Source organism: Chenopodium quinoa, unplaced genomic scaffold (assembly GCF_001683475.1).
Source record: "Chenopodium quinoa cultivar QQ74 unplaced genomic scaffold, ASM168347v1, whole genome shotgun sequence".
NCBI lineage: Eukaryota > Viridiplantae > Streptophyta > Magnoliopsida > Caryophyllales > Amaranthaceae > Chenopodium > Chenopodium quinoa.
Genome location: NW_018742314.1, coordinates 5783 through 26369, shown reverse-complemented (window position 1 = coordinate 26369; position 20587 = coordinate 5783). Strand labels below are relative to the sequence as shown.

At 39.3% G+C, this 20587-nt stretch overlaps 1 protein-coding gene across 1 annotated transcript; it reads left to right on the top strand.

Moving 5' to 3' along the window:
- Positions 1 to 7: 7 nt before the first annotated feature.
- LOC110688882 (DNA repair protein UVH3-like) lies at positions 8 to 3022 on the top strand. The gene is made up of 4 exons (XM_021865645.1): positions 8 to 163; positions 378 to 462; positions 995 to 1513; positions 2195 to 3022. Exons 1-4 carry the CDS (start codon positions 21 to 23, stop codon positions 2843 to 2845), a joined length of 1398 nt encoding a protein of 465 aa, XP_021721337.1. The 5' UTR covers positions 8 to 20; the 3' UTR covers positions 2846 to 3022.
- Positions 3023 to 20587: the final 17565 nt, after the last annotated feature.

The following is a 20587-nucleotide window of genomic DNA, read 5'->3' as shown; positions in this document are numbered from 1 at the left end:
TTTTTGCCTTATTTTGGTACATGCAGAGAAATGTGAGCAAGAATTGGCACATCCCTCCTTCTTTTCCTAGTGATGCAGTGATCTCTGCATATGCAGCTCCACAAGTAGATAAATCAACTGAACCTTTTGCGTGGGGAAAGCCTGATGTTTTTTCGCTACGCAGGCAAGTGTTATATTATTAGTTAGTATTATTTTCTGCTGTCATTGCAATTTTTTAGTGTTAAACTTTTAATATTTAACTTCTTATCCTGGGTAATTATTTGAAACCTGCTTCTTTTTCAACATGAGCATTTATAGTATGTTATAAGGGAATATATTATTGCAGTTTATTTGAAAGTAGCAGAAGTGCATTAGTAACGTGTTATGTCTGACTGTAGATTGTGCTGGGAAAAGTTTGGATGGGCTAGCCAGAAGGCTGATGAGCTGCTTTCACCGGTCTTAAAGGAGTACAATAAGCACGAGGTCAGTACCTCTAGTAATCAGTTTGAGAACTCAAGCATTGTGCATTTTGGCAATCTTGTATCTAGTATTTAAAAAATTGGAGAGATTTCTCAAAGGTGTACATAGAGGAACATTAAGATTTTCTGTTCAGAGTTTACTTCTTAGTTGATAATCAAACCAGATTATAAATATGTCAAATTCAAGCCCAAATGGAAGCTTTACCATTCGTGTTGCTCTTGTTCATGGTTATGGACTTATGGTCTCGCTCATGGATAAAACACTTAAGAGAGATTGTTGGTTAACAGCTTGTGCAAACTTTTAATTTTTAATAGAATTGTTTGCACATATTTCTACGCTTCAAGCTATATAGCCGAATTTGTGTCATGGTGCATCTTCGCACAGGCATTTGCTTTTGGTTTTTTGTCATTTTGGATCATCTTCTTATACCTTTGCTGCATTCTTTGCCATTCATAATTTTGTCCATTAGATGGACCTGAGGTCTCAAATCTCAATCACTGACTTTATGGCTTCTTTTGTCTTTTGGTTTTTGAAGACGCAATTGCGACTCGAAGCATTTTATACTTTCAATGAGCGATTCGCCAAAATCCGCAGCAAGAGAATTAAGCAAGCTGTGAAAGGCATAACCGGAAAACAGTCCACAGGCTTGGAAAAAGCTGATGATTTGCAAGAGAATCCTGCAAAGATGAAGAAAGCTGAAGCACGTGCCAGTGTTAACACAAGGAAAAAGTCTCTTTCAAAAAGAAAAGATTATGTTGTTGGATCACGAAACAAATCTGCTAAAAAGTATAGATCACTACAGCAGGAGAATAAAGAGGATGGGCTGTCAGCCACAGGAGTCTGTACCGAGGCTGAAAAACAGAGTATGAGGGATGCTGGAAGCAGTAGAGTCAGAGGTAGAGGAAAAAGAACAGCTGTTGGTAAAGGTAGGCGAAAGGAGAATTTTGATTCTGAGTGTGATGAGACCAGTATAGATGATCACAACAGCAACAGTGATGAGCATGAACATGAAGTGCTATCTGAAATCATTGAGTCTCCTGATAATGTTCGAAGGGTATGCTTTTTCCCCCTCTGCCTTTTCATCTTTCCTTGCTGTTGGTTAGGTGCTAACTAATATGGATTAGCAGCAAATTACAGATTACATCTAGTCCTTGGTTGAAAATTGACACGGAATGTTCTTGACTAGACTGGCAACTGTATGGACCTGTTGATTTGCCAACTCCAACTAAATTTTATTGCATTAATATCTTTATCATGCAAATTTATTTTGAGGATGGTGGTGGGAAGAACTGCTTTTGAAATCCTTCTTTTTATTTTTGAACTCAACTTTTTTTATCAGCGCACTCTTAGTTATAGTGATCTAATGGTTTGACCAGCTTGTGCTGTTTTACCAAGTCTACTGACACATTAAATGGCACACTTTTCAATACTGAAATAGTTAAATCTCAAACCTTAATATTAAAACCAATAGGTTTTCCATGTTTGATTGAACTGGGGATCATGAAGCAAGTTTATGTTGAAGTCAAGTCGTCAAGATGTTTAAAGTGGTGACCACTATTCTCCAGTGCTGGACAGAAATGTCTTATTGTATATTTGAACTGTTAATTCTACAAAGTAGCCTCAAAAGATGATCGTTTTGTCCACGACTCCATTCCCAGGGACTGAAAATATCATTACTTGTCAAGTTGCACCATTCTTTTATTTTTCACAAAGGTTGGTTTCTTTGCATCTGCAGTCAAAGCGTGCCCGGAAAGCTGCCAACTATGTGGAAGAAGATGATGAAAGTGATGAGCTACTGACTTCTCTAAATGAGACGGACAAGAATAGTGAAGGAGCAGGTGGACGTGAAGCTGATACGGCTAATGTTAATGCAGAGAAAGACTTCATGTCTGGAGATCTTTCTGGTCCTGGCTTCCCTGGAGACTACTTAGTAATGGGTGGTGGATTCTGTCCTGAAGAAGACGAGGCAGAAATAGATAGTAATCTGTTAGGTTCTATCCAGATGGACACTGCTATTGTTGATGTAGATGGTGAATATTTGCAAATGGGCGGTGGGTTTTGTGTAGATGATGAAGATGATCCGAATTTCCAAGAACGTGATGGAGGTGGAGCATCCACTGTAACTGATGCTCATGTTTCCACTGTAACTGAAACTGAAGAACATGGCCTAACAATTGATCCTTGTGAAAATTCCTCAGCTCCAGTGAGTGTTCTCGATACAGCCGAGGGCTTGCAAAAAGGCTTCTCGTGTGATGTTAATCTAAATCTTGATAAACTCCGAACCTTTGATGACAATTTGCCTAATGTAGCCAACATTGCTGCTCCAACTTCTGTGAACCCATTTAGTGCTCTTCCATATTTGAAAAAAAAGAAAAAGAAACCTTGATACCCGGAATCTCTGCTATATTTTAGGTTTTGCTGTTGTAAATAGTATATACCACAAGATTTTAGGAAGAAGCTCAATCCTAAAATTATTTGGTTAGTCCTTTCACCATGGTTGTACCAGGCCCACCACTACTATTAATAGTTGTTTATTGGCCTCTTTTTGTTATTCTCCCATAAATTTGTTGGCTGCATTTTTTTCCCCTGTATTTTATATTCAGTTTTGTTTTAGAATTTTCTCTGTCAAATTTCCTACAATATTTTAAATAAAATAATTAAATCACCACCTTTTGCCTCTTTTCAGTCATTTTTTCAGCCCATTTTTTTTTAATTCCCCTTCTTTTTCTTTTTCTATTCTATCGATTTTCCTCTCTTACTATTCTATCCTTACTCTACTCTAGTCTTCCTTCATTTAATTTCTTCATCTTTCAATATTAATTCACTGTCAATTGTTCAACCTCCCCACCATTTAAGAAACCAAACCCTAATTTTTTTTCCTCACCAACATCATAATTGCACTACTGTACTTGCAATATCTTGAAAAGGGGAAAGAGGAAGGACAAGTTGTCATCTTTAGTAGTTGAGAGGGGACCAGAAGGTGGGTATCTTTGCTAATGCACTGCTGTACTTGCAATATTTGGAAAGGGGAAAGAGGAAGGACAAGTCGCCATCTTTGGTAGTTGAGAGGGGACTAGAAGGTATGTATCTTTGCTGATGACATTGCATTGAACATCAAAGCTGATTCCATAACAAAGAACTCCAATTTAATTTTACCAGGAACCCTAATTTTAGAAAACCCCCAATTTAACTGTACCAAGAAGCCTAATTTTAGAAAACCCTCAATTTAATTGTACCAAGAATCCTAATTTTACAAAGAACTGAACTTACGTGATTGTGACTTCAGTGTCTGCACTTGTGGGAGAATTTCAAATTAAAACTTGCAAAAATGTCTGAATTTGAAGGTAATTAATGATTTCGAAATTGTGGAGGAGTTTGAAGAGTAGTTTTATAGAACAAAATCGGGGGCAAAAAATTGAAATAGGGTTAAACTAGCCGTTAATAGCCGTTATGTGGGCCCCACAGCCGGAAAATTGACCAGGAAGAGGCAAATGTGGTGATATAATATTTATTTAATTTAATGGGTGGTAATTTAAAATAAATTTTATAGGTGGTAATTTCAAAATGTGTATATTTAATGGGTGATAAAATACAAAATTTCCTTATTAAAGTGTATTTCCTTATAAATTTCCCGAGGAAAACACAACCTCATGTAACGAAATTCTCAATACAATGTGTGCTCCCACAATGGCACAAATGATTAAAAAACAATTTACCACTTCGTTCTATATTCCACCAAATTTGGAGCTTAACAATGAAAATAAATTAAAATAATGCAACATTCTATGCAACTCAATTTAAATTAGAAAAAAAAAAAAGAATAATCCCACCTTTGCACGACCTGCTCAAAACGAGCCAACTTTAACTTTTGTATAATGGAACGGGAAGGAAGGAGGTGGTTTTCAAGGTGGGAGAATGGGAAGGCAGCTATCTTTTATTTTTTTTTTTTTTTAATTAATTCTTAAAAAAATAGGACCGATTAAAAGGTGACACATGACTATTCGCCTTCTAAAAACGGTTAAGGGACTGTTTTGAGAAAAAATAAGGCTGTTGAAAGGTGGGCTAGTTCCTATAATACACAAAGGTTGGCTCGTTTCGAGCAAATTACGCAAAGGACGAATTTTTTATTTTTTTTCATTCATATATTTTCCTTTATATTATTTCCTTTATCAAACATGATTCTTGGAAATGTTTTTGCCTGGAATTAATCTGGTTTTTCCTCGAACTAAAAATATAACTATTACATTTGACTATTAAAATTTGTAAAAATTAGGAGTATAAGAAATAGGTAACAAGTACTCCCATAATTTTTAAATTATTTCCTTATTGTTTTTGGGTCTTTTTATTGCTTGATTGACATATACAAATTCTAAATTCATTGAGCAACTAAAAACAACTTGATAAATCATTGAAATTTGAAGCTATACAAATTATTAGTTCGTATATTCTTAAGAATTACATTTAGTCATTATAAGTCTTACACATGAACTTAATATTTTCTCTCATGTGCATTTTCTCTTGAGAATGTGTCTTCATGTCGAACTTAATTTCTCAAACTATTGATTAGGATAATATATTGTAGTAGAAATTTGCTGCTTTTTTTTTTATTTATTATTATTATTATTATTATTTTTTTAATTCACTCAACTTTTACTGGTTTCTAGAAACTTTACATGAAATAAAATGAAGAAAATGAAGATTTGAAGAAAAAGAAACTTGGTAGAAGAAGAGAGAAATGAAAGGAATATGAAATTATGCATCAATGATAGACTACTATATTTATTATTAGAGAAGGTATTGGGTGCGGACTGCCGTACGAAAAATTGCTTGCGGCAGGTTTGCTGATTGTAACACCTCCGATTTACTAGCTAATAATAAATAAGAAAAATAAACAACTTTTGAATAAAATTGCGGAAGCATACACCTACATCGGAGGTATTACCGCCACACTCAACAACTTGTCAAGTGTTAAGGCTTACAATATCCCAATAATTACAAGTCAATAATCTAGGTGAGCTATTTATACAACTTTACAAACTCGTTATAGCATACTAATCGAAACACTTGAGCTCCTTTAGCTACGATCACTTGATCAACCTACTTAGACAAACTTGACTGTTCACCATTATGGACAAATTCCAAAATAGATCGTCACAGGGCCATCATAAGAAAAAGACATGGCCCAAACACAAGTAGCACACACAAAAACAAAGTACGAATCAGCAAAAGCTTGAGTACATATACACCAATAAAAATAATCACACTAACATGAATATCCTAGCAATAAACACAAAAAAATAAATAAATAAAACATGTTTGCCACACAACACAAGTTAACTTACTTTTGACTCATGACTCTACTTTGATTTATTAATATATAGGTTTGGATAACGCATCGAACATGTTTCCTCCTTAAAAATAGTCCATTTAAAATTATTAAATATTGAGCTTCTAATTAGGGAGCTACCCCAATTATCACCTACTATGTCACCTTGTGACGGAATTCCAGCGCATTAATAATAAAAGAAAGTACAGCGTCCGGTACCCCTGTAGATGCTATGATCAAATATAAAGTCACATAACTCCCCCCATGTGTTCATACTCAAGGTTTATAAGTTCCAAGAGTTTTGGTGCGTATCCTCTTACACTTTACCTGATTTACCAATTTAACTTGTGATGACTTCAACCAATCAATCAAGAACAAATATAATAACAACCAACACATACTTCCATTTCATTCTTGAAGTTATTAGTGAGCACATACTATTTATTTTAATTAAGGTTCCTTGCCTAGTTTTGTGCACAACATTGCACGATTACTACCTTGGTGCATAAAATGCACAACAAACTTCCTTGACTCAATCTCAACTTATGTAAGTGAGTAATAAACTAACTTTTCAATTCGACCTCAACTTATGTGCGTGAGTAAATAAATAAACCAACTTTCTTGACTCAACTCCAATAATAAATGGGTGAGAATAAAATCATGAATCATGCTCATTAAATATAACTTTAGCTCTTTTATACATATATAAGGCTTACTTAATAAATTCATGCCTTCTTGATAATGAATAATAAATAATATACATGATTCAATCTCTTTCAACTTGTATTAAGCTCATAATAATAATAATTTCAACATACTTACATGCTTACATGTAAAGACATGAATAATCAATCAATCAATTCAAGTATCACAACACACTTAACATGATCCTAATCTCATACTTGATACCAAATTAACTTTCTAACATGGTATTATGCATAATTAATACATCCTACGCGGATACGTACCTCAAATCCTCTTTCCAACTAGCCACAATGCTAGAAATTACTTCAACTTAAAGTCTCCTACAACACCAAATACATAAACTCAACTACTCTCTTGATTACACAAATTTCCAGCAACTTTTAAACACTTTAAAAACCTCTCTAATAAGCTGAAATTTTAGTTAAAAACCTTTAAAACTCGTTCTTTAAGTGGGTAATTAAAACCCTTAGTAAAAACTTATTCATGTTGTTTATATAAAAATTTAAGGGAAAAGTGCGTAATTCTACCGCACTCTACCCCCTTAAAGAAAAGAGTTACGCCCACGTAACTCCACTTAACTCAACTTTAGAATTGGGGTATTTCTTTTCTCATTCTATCTTTGGTTAAAATCATAATACTTCTTTATATTCATTCCTTGTTGCGAGTATCAATAATATTATCAATCCTTTACTCATCATGCTAAAAATAATTAACTTCCACTAAACCATCTTTTACCAATTCCTCAGTAAAAGTAATAAGCACTTTGCTATCCCTACCTTGAGTTGTTTAGCTTTCTCGTAGATAAACTTGGTTAAACTCAATAATTTCCTGTTATTTTTGTAAAAAGTAATAAACGGAATATAAATCCGTCGGAATATATGTACATTCCGACGGATATTTTTGTCGGAAATTACTATTTCCGACGGATTTATATTCCGTCGAAAATTCCGACGGAATATATATATATATATATATATATATATATATATATATATATATATATATATATATATAAAATCCTCATTTAAAATAAAAAAAAACCCTAATGCATCCCTCTTTCTCAGTTTATCTTTCCGCCTCCTCCTTCTTTCTCTCTCCTGTTCTTTTTCCTCTTTGATCTTCTCTTTCTCTTTCCTCTTTTCTTTATCTTTCCTCTTCTCTTTCTGGCCTCTTCCTTCTCTCCTGTCTATTACTCTTCTTTCCCCTCCGATCTCAAACCACCACCACCATCGCATCTTTCTTCTTTCCCCTCCGATCTCAAACCACCACTGCCCACAACACCGGCACAACAATAACAATAATACCGGCACAACAACAGCAACAACATAGCCGCAACAACAACCACAACATAGCCGCAACAATAACGCACAAACAACAACAACGACTCAACAATATCCTGATCCAGTTTTTTTTGTTTTTTTTTTTTTTTTTTTATTTTTTTTAAAATTTGAAACTAGTTAATTTTTGATGTCATTGTAATGTTAGTTTATAAATTTTGTTTAGTAATTGTATATTTATTTATTTCCTTAAATTGTTTTGGGTAATTTTGTTGTTTTGTTTTGGTAATTTTCGGCTTTTTTTTGGCTAATTAAAGTTGCTAATTTTTTCTGGTAATTTTCGTGCTTGTTTTGGTAAATTTAAATACTTCTGGTTAAATTTTGGTGGTGGTGGTTTCGGTTTAGTGTGGGTGGGGTTTGGTTGGGGTGGTTTTGGTTGTGGGTTAGGGTTATCAGTGGTGGTGGTTTCAGTTGTGGTGGTTTAGGTTTCGGTTGTGGTGGTTTGGTGGTGGATCTAGGTTGGTGGGGGTGGGTGAATTAAGGTGGTGGCCGGTTGGGTATGAATTGCGGTGGTGGTGGGTGATTTTTGACGGTGGCTTAGGAGGAGAGGAGGTACGATTTAGGGGTGGGGCTGATTTTTTTTTTTTAAAATTTTTTTTATTGACTTTTCCGACGGAATTTTTTTATTGCGAGGTGGTGGGGAAATTTTCGACGGAAAACAATTTCGTTGGAATTTTTCGAAGGACTATTTCGAGTCGAAAAATCTCTTCCGAGACCTTGATTCCGTCGAAAAAGTGTTTTCGACGGAAAATTTCGTCGAAAAAAGTCATTTTTCCTACAAACACTCTTACGACGATAGTTTCCGACGGAAACACATTTTCCGACAGATTTTAAAGTGTTTCCGACGGAAATTGTCTGTTTTCTAGTAGTGACATGTCGTGTACCTTACCAAGGTTCAATGATAAGGTTAAGTTATTCGTCACTTAACCAATTCTACGTAAACTCATATATTTCTATATATTTTGGCTCATCTTTTCTTTGTTACTAAAATCCATCCTTTGTTTCGTGGGTTACACTTTCAATAACATTTGTCCATTGTTTAACTTGCGCCACTTAAATCCATTCTTGGATACTTTTCACTTTCTTCTCTATAACTTTACTCGTTTAAGTCCTTAAAACGGTCATCTCACTTTTGTTCCTCGTCATAGTGAACCTTTATGATTTATTTATTTATTTATTTATTTTTTTTACAAAACCTCAAAATGTTGCCATGCCAATGTTGGCTTGTATGGTGACTTTGTCTTTGTTTTACTCCAAGCTATCTTTACATCCTTTTCAAAATTGAATACACATGCTCTCTACATGATCTCCAATGTCAAATATTTCTTTTTGTTTGTCCATTTACCACTTGGTGGACGTTGTAATCGTCCTCAATGTATTACCAAAGTTCTTCTATATGCCTTCCAGGTGGAAAGAAACTTGGAATATCTACCTAACATGATATTCTTAAAAAACTTCATGTAATCTTACAACGAATTTGATGTAATCCTTCGCAAGTTGCTCCATCCTCCAAGTCTCCTTCGTTGGTTTTTAAACATTGTAGACTTAGACAATCTGTCCACCACAGCCCAAATGATATCAATAAACCTAACCCATCAACAACCTTTATCAAATCCTCATACAACTTGTCCTTTTCTGGATAGGGTGTTTTACACCTTTTATTCCATTAGTTTTCCTTTCAACCTTTTTGATCTAACTTTGCATTCTTTACTTGATTTTCCCTTCACCTTCTCGAATATTGTTGGTTACATACTCTAGTTGCACCACATGTTCTTTACTTATCCTTTTCCAACAATTTCGAGGAGGTTAACTTCCTTAATTCCCATTCACTTTGCTGAGTATCACCAATGTATCCATCCTCTACATTGCTTCCCTTTCAATATTGAAATCCTATCCATGGTCCTTATCAACTCTAATTATTTCTTTTGTTACATATTCAAATCTATATGTGTGAGCATATATTTCAAACTTTATCCTTCAGCAATATCATCGTGTTTTCATACGAAATTATTTCACATTTATTACTCCCCATGAACTTTCAATTATTCTCCGCCAAGGCATTCTGTTGTCAATAATCCTTGAAAATAATCCATCACAAACCTTCTACACCACCTTGTCCAACTTAAAAACCTCAAACGACAATTAAGTTATAACAATTCGTAGTTCACAATTTCTATCCTTGCTACACCAACTGTTTCGGGGTTTTCTGATGTCCTGCGGGAGAGTTACAATTCCGAGACTGGAACCGGACGCCTGTACCTGCAAAATAACGGAGACTCCTGAGAGCTCCGCCTCCAACGGTCAAGTTAGTACCTGATTAAGGAGTAATTAATACGGAAATTAAAGTAATAAGGTCTCTCTAGGTGAGAGTGTTTAATGTTGGTAATCTGCTTTGTTAGCGAGATCAGCCGGTTATTAGTGTGTTCCGTAACGTTTCTGTTCTGTTCCGTTCTTCAGGTGAGATTAATTGCTTGATTTTCTTTAATGAGGATTAATTAAGTATTTATAGTCTTGAGAAGCGTGCCACTCTCTAGGTTTAGGGTAAACCTAGGGCTGACCGGGCCTCTAAACAGGATTGGGCCTTGTTGGCCGGTTTTCCCATTTGGCATGGGTGGACACGTGGCGTGTCTCAATTGGTCCGTAGAGGACGTATCTGTGATTGACACGTGGCAGGCTCCTATTGGCCTACGTGAAGGACACGTGGCGGAACCTGGTTGGTCCACTTGTCAGACGGTGATTGGTGGATAAAAATCCCCTAATCATTTGCCCCTCACAGGTGGCACGTGACTGGTCACGTGTCACCTGTGACAGGTGCCGCACGGTGACAGGCGACGGCCTGCTACAGGTGTCACCTTGCAAATGGCCGAGAGATTTTCCCGCCCAAATTTTGAATTTGGAAGCGACCCTTCGCCTTCTCACTTTGCCTATATAAGGAAGTGCTGACTTCGGTCATTTTCACATTTGAGAACTTTGCGAGAACATTCGGACCCCTGAACTTGCTCTGACATTTTGGACCTTTTCTGCCTACCGCCTGTTCTGACAAGCCGACTGCACTGGATTTCCAGAACTTCATCAACCGTCACTCGTTCAGGTAACTCAGTTCTCTTACTCTTAATTTTCTTTTTATTTTTTGAAATGGCACCACGGAAGCACACGACACGACCTAAGTTAGTGATCAGCCGGTCACCGGGGACGGCTGAATCTAGGACTAGGAGTGCCGCCTGCCCTTTTCTGGACCCATCTTTGCCCTTTATACAAAGTCCGACTGTATCTGTGTCTATGCAGAACGTGATGGCCAGAACAAAAAAGACTGCTATGATCTCAAACTCGGACGGCTCCTCCCAAAGGGTGCTCATTAGTGAAACATCTGACCAGGCGCCAGATGTAGAAGTGAAACGAGGCGGCTGCCAAGCCGACAGTTCTGAGGGAGGGGTCAAGGTGGTCCCTTCCCATTTCACCGTTGATATGTCTAATTTTCCTCCTTCTTCTTCTAAGGGAGAGGAGGCGGGCCCCTCTGGGAGAGGGGAGGAGTCGTCCTCTTCGGACTCGTCAGAGGACGAGTCTGAGTCCAGCTCTTCTGGCCACGCTTCTCCAGGCTCAGAAGAAAGAAACAGCCGCCTACAAGAGGCGAGGCTTTCTCATGCAGTTGAGAAGGGGGACAATTGGGCGGAGCCGTCCGCCTCTTACAGAGAGGAAAACACCCCCTACTACTGCACGGTACCCCGGGGACGGATCGCAACCATGCAAGACAAAGTGGAGAGCTTTATAGCTAACCACAGAATGGGCCCCGAATTTTTACTGTTCGTGCCGGATCCAGAAGACACTGTCGTCTGGCCGGATGGTACCAGCTATGATGACGGCTGCTTTGGCTGCTATGTGGCGGCCATCAAAGCTGGACTGCGCTTCCCATTACATCCGGCTGTTCAGCGGATTTTAGATGGGTATGATTTGGGGTTATGGCAGTTAGCCCCCAACTCTTGGGTGAACGTACTCGGCTATGTGGCCGGGTGCGAAATGTACGGGGTGGAGCCAAGCTTTGAGGCTTTCGCCCACATGAACTATCTCAGCCGGACCCCTAAGTCGGGAGGTACCGGCTGGTATCAATTAACAAGCCATAGGGGCTACCTCATGACGAGAGGTAAGGCGAACAAATGGAAGGATTGGCGGAACACCTTCCTTATCATCGAGGGTTCAGACACGGAGCTGAACAAACGCTTTAACAAGTGGAATAGGGATCCGCCTCTTCTCGCAGGCGGCCGCAGCATGCCACCTGTTCCCCCAAAGGCTAAAAAAGAGATCCTAGAAAAAGGACTCTTCAAAGTAGAGACTAGGGTGAACTCTACTTCAGGGGTACGAGAGCAAGTACCCCTAAACTGCGTCCCGAGCTTCAAGTGGCTCTACGACGAGTACTTTTTGGCCGCCTGTGGCCTCAGCAGTTGGTGCTCTAGAGGTAGCCGGCCTGACAAATACTCTGTTTTTTCACGCCTTGTTTACTTGGGATTTTTACTAACTTTGCTGTTTTATTTTTTGCAGCTGACGCCATGAGTAAAATAACAGCATCCAAGACTGCGGCGGCCATGTTGCGGGCCTCTCTCATGCAACAGTCTTGTACCGACTCCCCCAACAAGGGGGCACCCTTGGTAGGCTTCGAAACTTCCTCTTTTAGGAGTTGTCTTATGCATATACTAACTCTTCCTCTTTTCAGTCGGGCACTCCAAGAGCTTCTTCCTCGCAACAGCCGGACCCCAAGGCCCGGAGGACGAGTGTTGCAAGCTCTCCTGGGTCTTCCAGGAAAACAGTGGCGGCTGAGAAGCAGCCGACCACTTCTTCTAAAACCCCGGCGGGGCCGCCTAGAAGTATGGACAATTACTTGTAAAAACTTTTACACTTGCTTCCTTCTTGACTAGGTCTAACTTGCTTTTTTACGCTTGATGCAGCCGGCCCTCAGGGGCTTGACTTCGTAGAGGTAGCCAAGTCCATGATCAAAGTAGTTCCTCCATCTGAAAGGGAGGCGGTCAGGGGTGCCGGCACCCTTGACCTTGATGGGATTGCAGGGGTCCTTGCTGAGGTATACTTTTTGAGTATTTGAATTCCAGGACGCCTGTTATCTTTTTTGTTTGGAAACTGACGCCTGTTTTTTTTTTTTTTTTTTTGTACTTAGGCCCTGCTCCGAGTTAACGGCCTTCGCAAGCCGCTTGATCGGAAAAACAAAGAGGTAAAGGCTGCAAAAGCTATGGCCGCCTCTAACTGTGATAAGGCAATGTTTCAAATTGCCCAAAATGAAGTACTGACCATTGATATTCTTTATTATCAGGCGCAGGCTACCGCCGCTGTTCGGGCTCAGTTAGAGGCGGCCCAGAAGAAGAATGACGAGCTGGAGGCGACCATCACAAATCTTAAGGCCGAGCTGAAACCTCTTCGCCAAAAAATGTACTCTTACGAAGCCATGGAGAAATCCTTGGCCAGCGTAAAAGAACGCCTGGTGAGCCAAGAGAAGAGTCTTACCCAAGAGCTCTCGGAAAAGGTCAAGCAAGAGAAGAAAGAGCTCGTCCGGGAGATGATGGAAGACTCCGCTCAAATCCAGCGCATGACCTGGGGCCGCCTCTTCCCCAATGCCGACTTTGCCTCTTGGGAAAAAACGTACCGCCAGTGTTCGGAAACATATAATCAAGAGATCCTGGCGGCTGCTGAAGAAGAGGCGTTGGGAGAAGCGGAGGAGGAGGAGGAGCCGGTTGTGGCGCTTGTGCCACTTGGGGGTAAGGCATCAAAAGAGGATGCAGCTGAAGCCGAGTCCAGCAAGAAGAGTGCTGACCAGGCGGCAGCTGCTAATACTGAACTGCCCCCTTCTTAAGCTTAATGTATTTAATCCACGGCCTGCGTGCCGTTTGCTTTGTATTTACCCGGCCAGGGGGCCGGGGCTTTGAATATTTTGCTGGTCTTTAATGACCGGCTTATTTTTAATGAATTTTTGTATTTGTCCAAGTATTCTATATCTAATATCCCATTGTTTACTAGACCGACTGTTGTACATGGCCCCGCCTATGCCCCTGGACGACTGGTTGTCTGTTTCCAGGATAGACGATCAGTCGGCCATTTATCCAATCGGTATTCGAACTATTTTAAAGACTGGATCCTTTCTAGGCAGACGGTCCTGTCTTTTGTAAATTTAACCAAGTAGGAAAGTGGTCTGACCAAGTAAATAGGGTATTACCTAGTCGCCAAGGAATTGAGTGGTAGAGATAACAAGCGGCGGGTACCGGTTGTTTCACTTTATTGCCAATGTTGGCTTTTAACTCATAATTTGTTAACCTAGCAAGAGTAGTGGTTGAGAGCCCCTGTTTGTTAAAAACAGGCGGACGACCCATACCTTTTAGGCTCCATACTAAGTTTGAGTGACTATTAAGTTAACATAGGAGTTACTTAGTATTCGTCACAATATAGATTGAGTAGTAGAGGTACCAGGCGGCGGAGGCCGGCTGATCCTCTTGATTTGCCAATGTTGGCTATTAACCCAATAGGTTACCTATTAGGAATAGGGGTTTGAGTGCCCTTGTTTGTTAAAAACAGGGGGACGACTCAAACCTTTTAGGTTCCATACCAAATTTGAGGGAGTGACTGTGAGTTAACGTTGGAGTTACTCAGTCGCCGTCACTTTTGTTTGAGAAGTAGAGGTACCAGGCGGCGTAGGTCGGCTGGACCCCTTGATTCTCCAATGTTTGTTGGCTATTAACTCAATAGGTACCTGATAGGCTTATCGCGTACCTAACAAAAATAACCTAACTATTCCTTCTAACTGTGTAGTAGGGCAAGTAAGGATCGAATCCCAAGAGACTATGGTTCATTCAATTAATCAGACTCAATTAATCACTAAGCACGTCACCAATCAATAATGGATGATAATAATCAACTAATATATTAAATAACACAATTAACTAGAGGAAATATTAATCAATAAACTAAAGCATCCAAGATCAAGCATTACCACGATTATGATTGATAAACTAATAAATCTACCCCCAATATATAAATCAATTGACAAGAAGAAAAGCAATCCCTAATAATAATACCAAAGGTCTCTTCCAAGTTATCAATGGCTTCCCAAATTAACTATCAAGCCTACTTCCGTGGAATCAAGCGAATAAGGGACATTAAACACCATGCCTAGATTCCTAATTATTCAATCATCTACTTCCGTGATGATCTTCAAACCCTTAATTGGAATAACCTAATCCCGTTAATACCCAACTTCCGTTGCAATAAGAACAAAGGGATGATAACAATACTAATTATTCCTAATCTAGTATTGGCATAAACACAATCAATTAAGCATGTCAATTGGGATTATTATTGGGGAATTTAAAGATCTACTTTATACATCAATCATAATCGAGCTTAGCAAGATCCCGGATTAAGGAAACTACTCACACATCATAATAAAATCAAAATCAAGTTCAAAAACAAGAAACAGTAAAGAAAACATATTTAGAGAACAGTGAATATCAGAAAAGAGTGAAGTAAGATAAATACCAATTACTCCAATTGAAAGAACTCAAATTGTTGATGAACAATTGATTAATCTGGGATTAAAAGATTGAAATTGCTTAAAGGAAATAAAACTAGGGTTCTTGAGAGTTTTCTAGGGCTTAAGGAGAAAAACTAATGAAAAACTCTCTTTAAAAGTTAATTACAAAAGGGTATTTATACCCCCAAAAGATAGAAATTCGGAAATAGCTGAAATCGCGCAATCTTGAACATCGCCCGGTCAGACCGGGCAGATCTCGCCCGATCGGGCGGAGGAAGGCTGCGTAAAATACGACAGTTTTCCTTCTTTGCCCGGTCAGACCGGGCGAACCTCGCCCGGTCGGGCGCGCGTAACACGTTTCCAGAATTGCATCTTCATAACTTGACTTCTTCATCGCCCGGTCTGACCGGGCGAAGCCTGCCCGATCGGGCGCGCGTTGCACCGTTCAGAATTGGGCTTCTTCCTGTGAACTCTTCATTGCCCGGTCTGCCCGGGCAAGCCATGCCCGGTCGGGCACTCCACATAAATTGCAGTTCTTGGCTATCAACTCTTCCGAATCTACTAAAAACACGTCCAATTGCCTAGAAACGCTTCATATTCCTGAAAAGCTTACTAAAACAATCGAATACACTAAAGAAGAGATTGTTAGCAAGAAATGGCTCCGTAGAGCTCAAAACCATATAAAATTACTAAGTAAAACCGGGGAAAACCATTGTATAAAACACGTATATCAAATTCCCCCAAGCTAAACCTTTGCTTGTCCCTAAGCAAAGCAATGAATAAATAAATCAATACTTCACCCCAAAAGCAATTCAAATCAATAAATACGATTAAAGGTAAACTCGACAGTTATGCATCAAAGTCAACCAATCAAATCCATCTGACTACTCATCCTGTCTGACAATAGTCAAATAGAGCAAACCACAAGAGCATATAGAATTCAAGACTAGTGTTCACACACTCAACTCTCATTTATGTGGCGAGTAAAAGATATACTCGATCGCTCTCCATCCAACTCCTTTAAATGTGAACAATGCCCTCCCAAACTCACGCACTCGTGTGTTTAAAGAAAACAAGCACTCAACCTAGCAGTCGACTCGAAATATATCAAATCATTCTTTGCATTGGAAAACAACTAATTTCACATTCACACAACTCTATGCACAAAGGTCAGAAGGTCTTCAAAGCTTGTAATGTAAGGCTAGGATAAAAGGTAGGAAATATTTGGGAAAATGTAAGAGTAAAGCTATGCTTAAGGGAGCCAAAATCCTAATAAATAAAACCAAGGTCAAAATGAATTAATGACCAAATCATCTCCAACACAACTCAACTCTACCAAAAATTCACCAAACATCCAATTATATTAAAAATTTCCAACACTTAAAATTTCACTCATATATACAAAATATAAAATTATAGAACTTGAGTGAACAAACAAACTTTGAACTCTCCTTTTTTTTTCTTGAGCAGCCTTCAATTAGAACACTTGAACATTGAAACAATTTTTTCTTTTGCTCTTTCTTTTCCCTTTTTTTTCATCTCACATTGGAATTTTTTCTTTGCACAATAAATTTTCAATTTTTTCAATCCACAACAATAAGAACAAATAAAAACTTCTCAAATCCACCCAAAATTGTGCAGATTACATGCACACTACAACTCCCTCACCTCACTCACTATTAGCTCCCCAAGCCAAGCTTGGGACTAGTAACCAATGGGGCTTAAATAGGCTTGTAATGTGGCAAAATAAACAATAAAAGGGCACAAGCAACAACATGGGTAGCAAGAAGGGAACAAATGTATCTAATATCGTCTGAAAGCCACCTAGAGGAACAAATGCCTTCGTCCTCCTCAATGTGCATATTAATGAGTCATGCAAACATTACTCAAAGTTATAAACCAATACTCAACTTCATTGACATACCAGGAACTAACACACATTCCTAACCAAATCAACTAGTCAAGCACTATATTCACAAGTAGTTGGGCAAAATTGACTCATGTTAAGACATCCAAGTAATCAAACATCAAATCATGGCTAACCTATCCACAATACTCTTCATCATATACCAAGAATTAAAACAATTTTCATGAATGGGGTACAGGGAAGCATGATTTATTATTCATTGGATCGTATTTTTTTGTATGTTTTTTTTTTTTTTTTTTTTTTTAAAAAACAACTAAAATAACTACACTAAAATAAAACAAGAAAGATAAGAGAGATAAGGAGAGAGAGAGTACCACATGTACGAAGCAACTGTCCCAAGCTAAATGCGGCAATGGCCTCATTGCAGCGTAAGGAGAGCATAGGAATCTCGACGGCTCCTCAAAAAGAATCGGGTTGCCTCCCGCAAGCGCTTGTTTAGAAGGTCATTAGCTTGACCGTATTCATCCTCATTGAGTTTGTGGTGAGGAAGAGAATGTGATATCTGACTTTTATTCAATAGGATCTCCCGCTCGATAGTGCTTCACCCTTTGTCCATTGACTTTGAAGGTGCCCCCGGTGTTGTTCCATAATTCAATGGTGCCATAAGGATATGCTTTGTAGACCGTGAAAGGGCCCGACCATCTTGACCTGAGTTTCCCTCTACTTTGGCTTTGTCCACCTCAATCCCTTTGTTTGAAACTACATGGCCTAAAACGATTCCCTGTTGTACCATAAAATGGCACTTCTCCCAGTTCAATATCAGATTGACATCCTGGCATCTATGGAGCACCTTTGTTAGATTATCAAGGCAAATATCGAAAGATGAACCATAAACAGAAAAATCATCCATAAAAACTTCCATAGAATTTTCTATGAGACCTGAGAAAATAGCCATCATACACCGTTGGAACGTGGCTGGGGCATTACACAGTCCGAATGGCATTCTGCGATATGCGAAGGTGCCATATGGACATGTGAATGTAGTCTTTTCCTGATCACAAGGGCGGATGGGGATTTGAAAAAAAACCGGAATATCCATCCAAGTAACAGAAAAAGGAATGGTTAGCCAATCGTTCGAGCATTTGATCAATGAAAGGCAAGGGGAAATGATCTTTACGGGTGGCTTTATTTAATTTTCTGTAATCAATGCACATCCGCCACCCTGTAACAGTTCTTGTGGCAACAGGCTCGCCTTTGTCATTCTTGACAACTGTCATACCTCCTTTCTTTGGTACTACTTGTACAGGACTAACCCATTTACTATCTGAGATAGGGTAGATTATTCCTGCAGCAAGCAATTTGAGAACCTCTTTCTTGACTACCTTCATCATAGTTGGATTTAGCCTTCTTTGAGGTTCTCTAGAGGAGGCATGATCGTCCTCAAGAATGATCTTATGCATACAAAAAGAGGGATTAATACCCTTGATATCATCAATGGTATACCCAATAACATTTCTATATTTTCTTAAAACAGCGAGAAGTTTCTCTAATTCAATGTTATTAAGCTCAGCATTAACAATAACAGGGTATGTATTTTTAGGACCAAGATATGCATATTTAAGATTAGATGGAAGGGGTTTCAACTCTACCTCGGGAGGCGTCGAACTCTCCCCAACACTCGATGTACTAAGGACTTCCTTGACTGGAGCGATGATTGGATTAGCTTTTGCGTCTTCTAGTAGCCTCGTGTACTCCCTTACTTCCCAATCTTCATCATGGATACTCCCTATCAACACCGTTTCAAGAGCATCTTCCTTTTTGATCAGGGGAAGTTGTTCTTGTTGTAGATCATCGAGGACATCCACTTGACAAATAGTCTCACCCATAGACGGATTTCCCATAGCATTCAGTAATGAATACTCCATTTTCTCATCCCCTACTTCAAATGTTATTTTCCCATTCTTCATGTCAATAATTGCACCTGCAGTAGCTAAGAATGGTCTACCAAGAATAATAGGGACATGGGCATCTTCTTCCATTTCCATAACAACAAAATCACATGGAATAAAGAATTTACCAACTCGCAATGGAACATCTTCAAGTATACCGAGGGGAAATTTAACTGACCTGTCTGCAAGTTGCAGAGATATCCTTGTAGGCTTTAGCTCACCCATTTGAAGCTTTTCGCAGATGGAGAGCGGCATAAGGCTTACACTTGCACCAAGATTGCATAGCGCTCTATTGATCTCTATATCTCCGAGCTTCACTGGGATTGAATAGATGCCTGGATCACCTAGTTTCTTAGGAAGAGTGTTTTGCAGAATGGCACTACATTCTGCAGTTAGAGAAACAGTAGCATTCTCTGCAAGCTTCTTCTTGTTAGATAGCATGTCTTTCAAAAACTTTGCATAAGAAGGCTTTCAGAAATTGCATCCAAGAACGGTATATTAATGTGAAGTTTCTTAAGGATGTCTAGAAATTTACCGTACTTTTTCTCTAACTTAGCCTGGGCTAACCTCTGTGGGAAAGGGACTCTTGGCATGTATGGGGCGAGAGGTGGGATCGGTTCCCGTGGCTTTTCTTGAACATCATTCCTTGGAATTAGGCTGTCTGGATCTCCCGCCCGGTCGGGCAGTGATTGCCCGGTCTGACCGGGCGAAGAAGAGGTGCTTATGTTCTTCTGTTTGTCTGGAATTTCTTCTTGCGCCCGATCGGGCGGACCTTGCCCGGTCTGACCGGGCGAAGAAGAAATTCGCACAGTCCCCTGTTTTTCGTCGACTGCTTCTCGCGCCCGATCGGGCGGACATTGCCCGGTCTGACCGGGCGAAGAAGAATTTTGCAAAATCCCCTGTTTTTCACTCATTCCCTCAATATCTATCGTTGATGGTTCCCTTACGGGAAGGTCTTCCAACTGTTTTCCACTCCTTAAAATTACAGCATTCATGTGCCCCTTTTGTGGTTGCTCTGTTTGGCCAGGAAACGTACCTGGTGTTTTTGAAGATTGGCCGACTTGATGAGCAAGTTGGCTTATTTGATTTTCCATGAGCTTATTCTGGGCTTGTAACTGTTGGATGGAATTATTTGTGGTGTTGATGAAGTTCTCCATCATTAGTTCGAGATTGGATTTTTGAGGGAGTGGTTGCATAGGTTGCATGGGTTGTTGTACTAGGGGTGGTCTTGGTTGAAAACCAGGTGGATTATAATTGTTGTTTCGAGGTGGGGGCGGAGGTGGATTTTGCTGAGCCTGGGTGTTTTTGTATGAGAAATTTGGGTGATTCTTCCAACCTTCATTATAAGTATTAGAATGGGGATCGTATGGTCTTTTAGGGTTGGAATTGTAGAAGGCATTGGCTTCCTCAATTGATACCTCA

Coding starts and splice junctions, on each gene's coding strand:
- LOC110688882 (XM_021865645.1), top strand. CDS start 21: ATGCAGAGAAATGTGAGCAAGAATTGGCACATCCCTCCTTCTTTTCCT. Junction 164..377: donor GATGTTTTTTCGCTACGCAG/GCAAGTGTTATA, acceptor GTCTGACTGTAG/ATTGTGCTGGGAAAAGTTTG. Junction 1,514..2,194: donor CTCCTGATAATGTTCGAAGG/GTATGCTTTTTC, acceptor TTGCATCTGCAG/TCAAAGCGTGCCCGGAAAGC.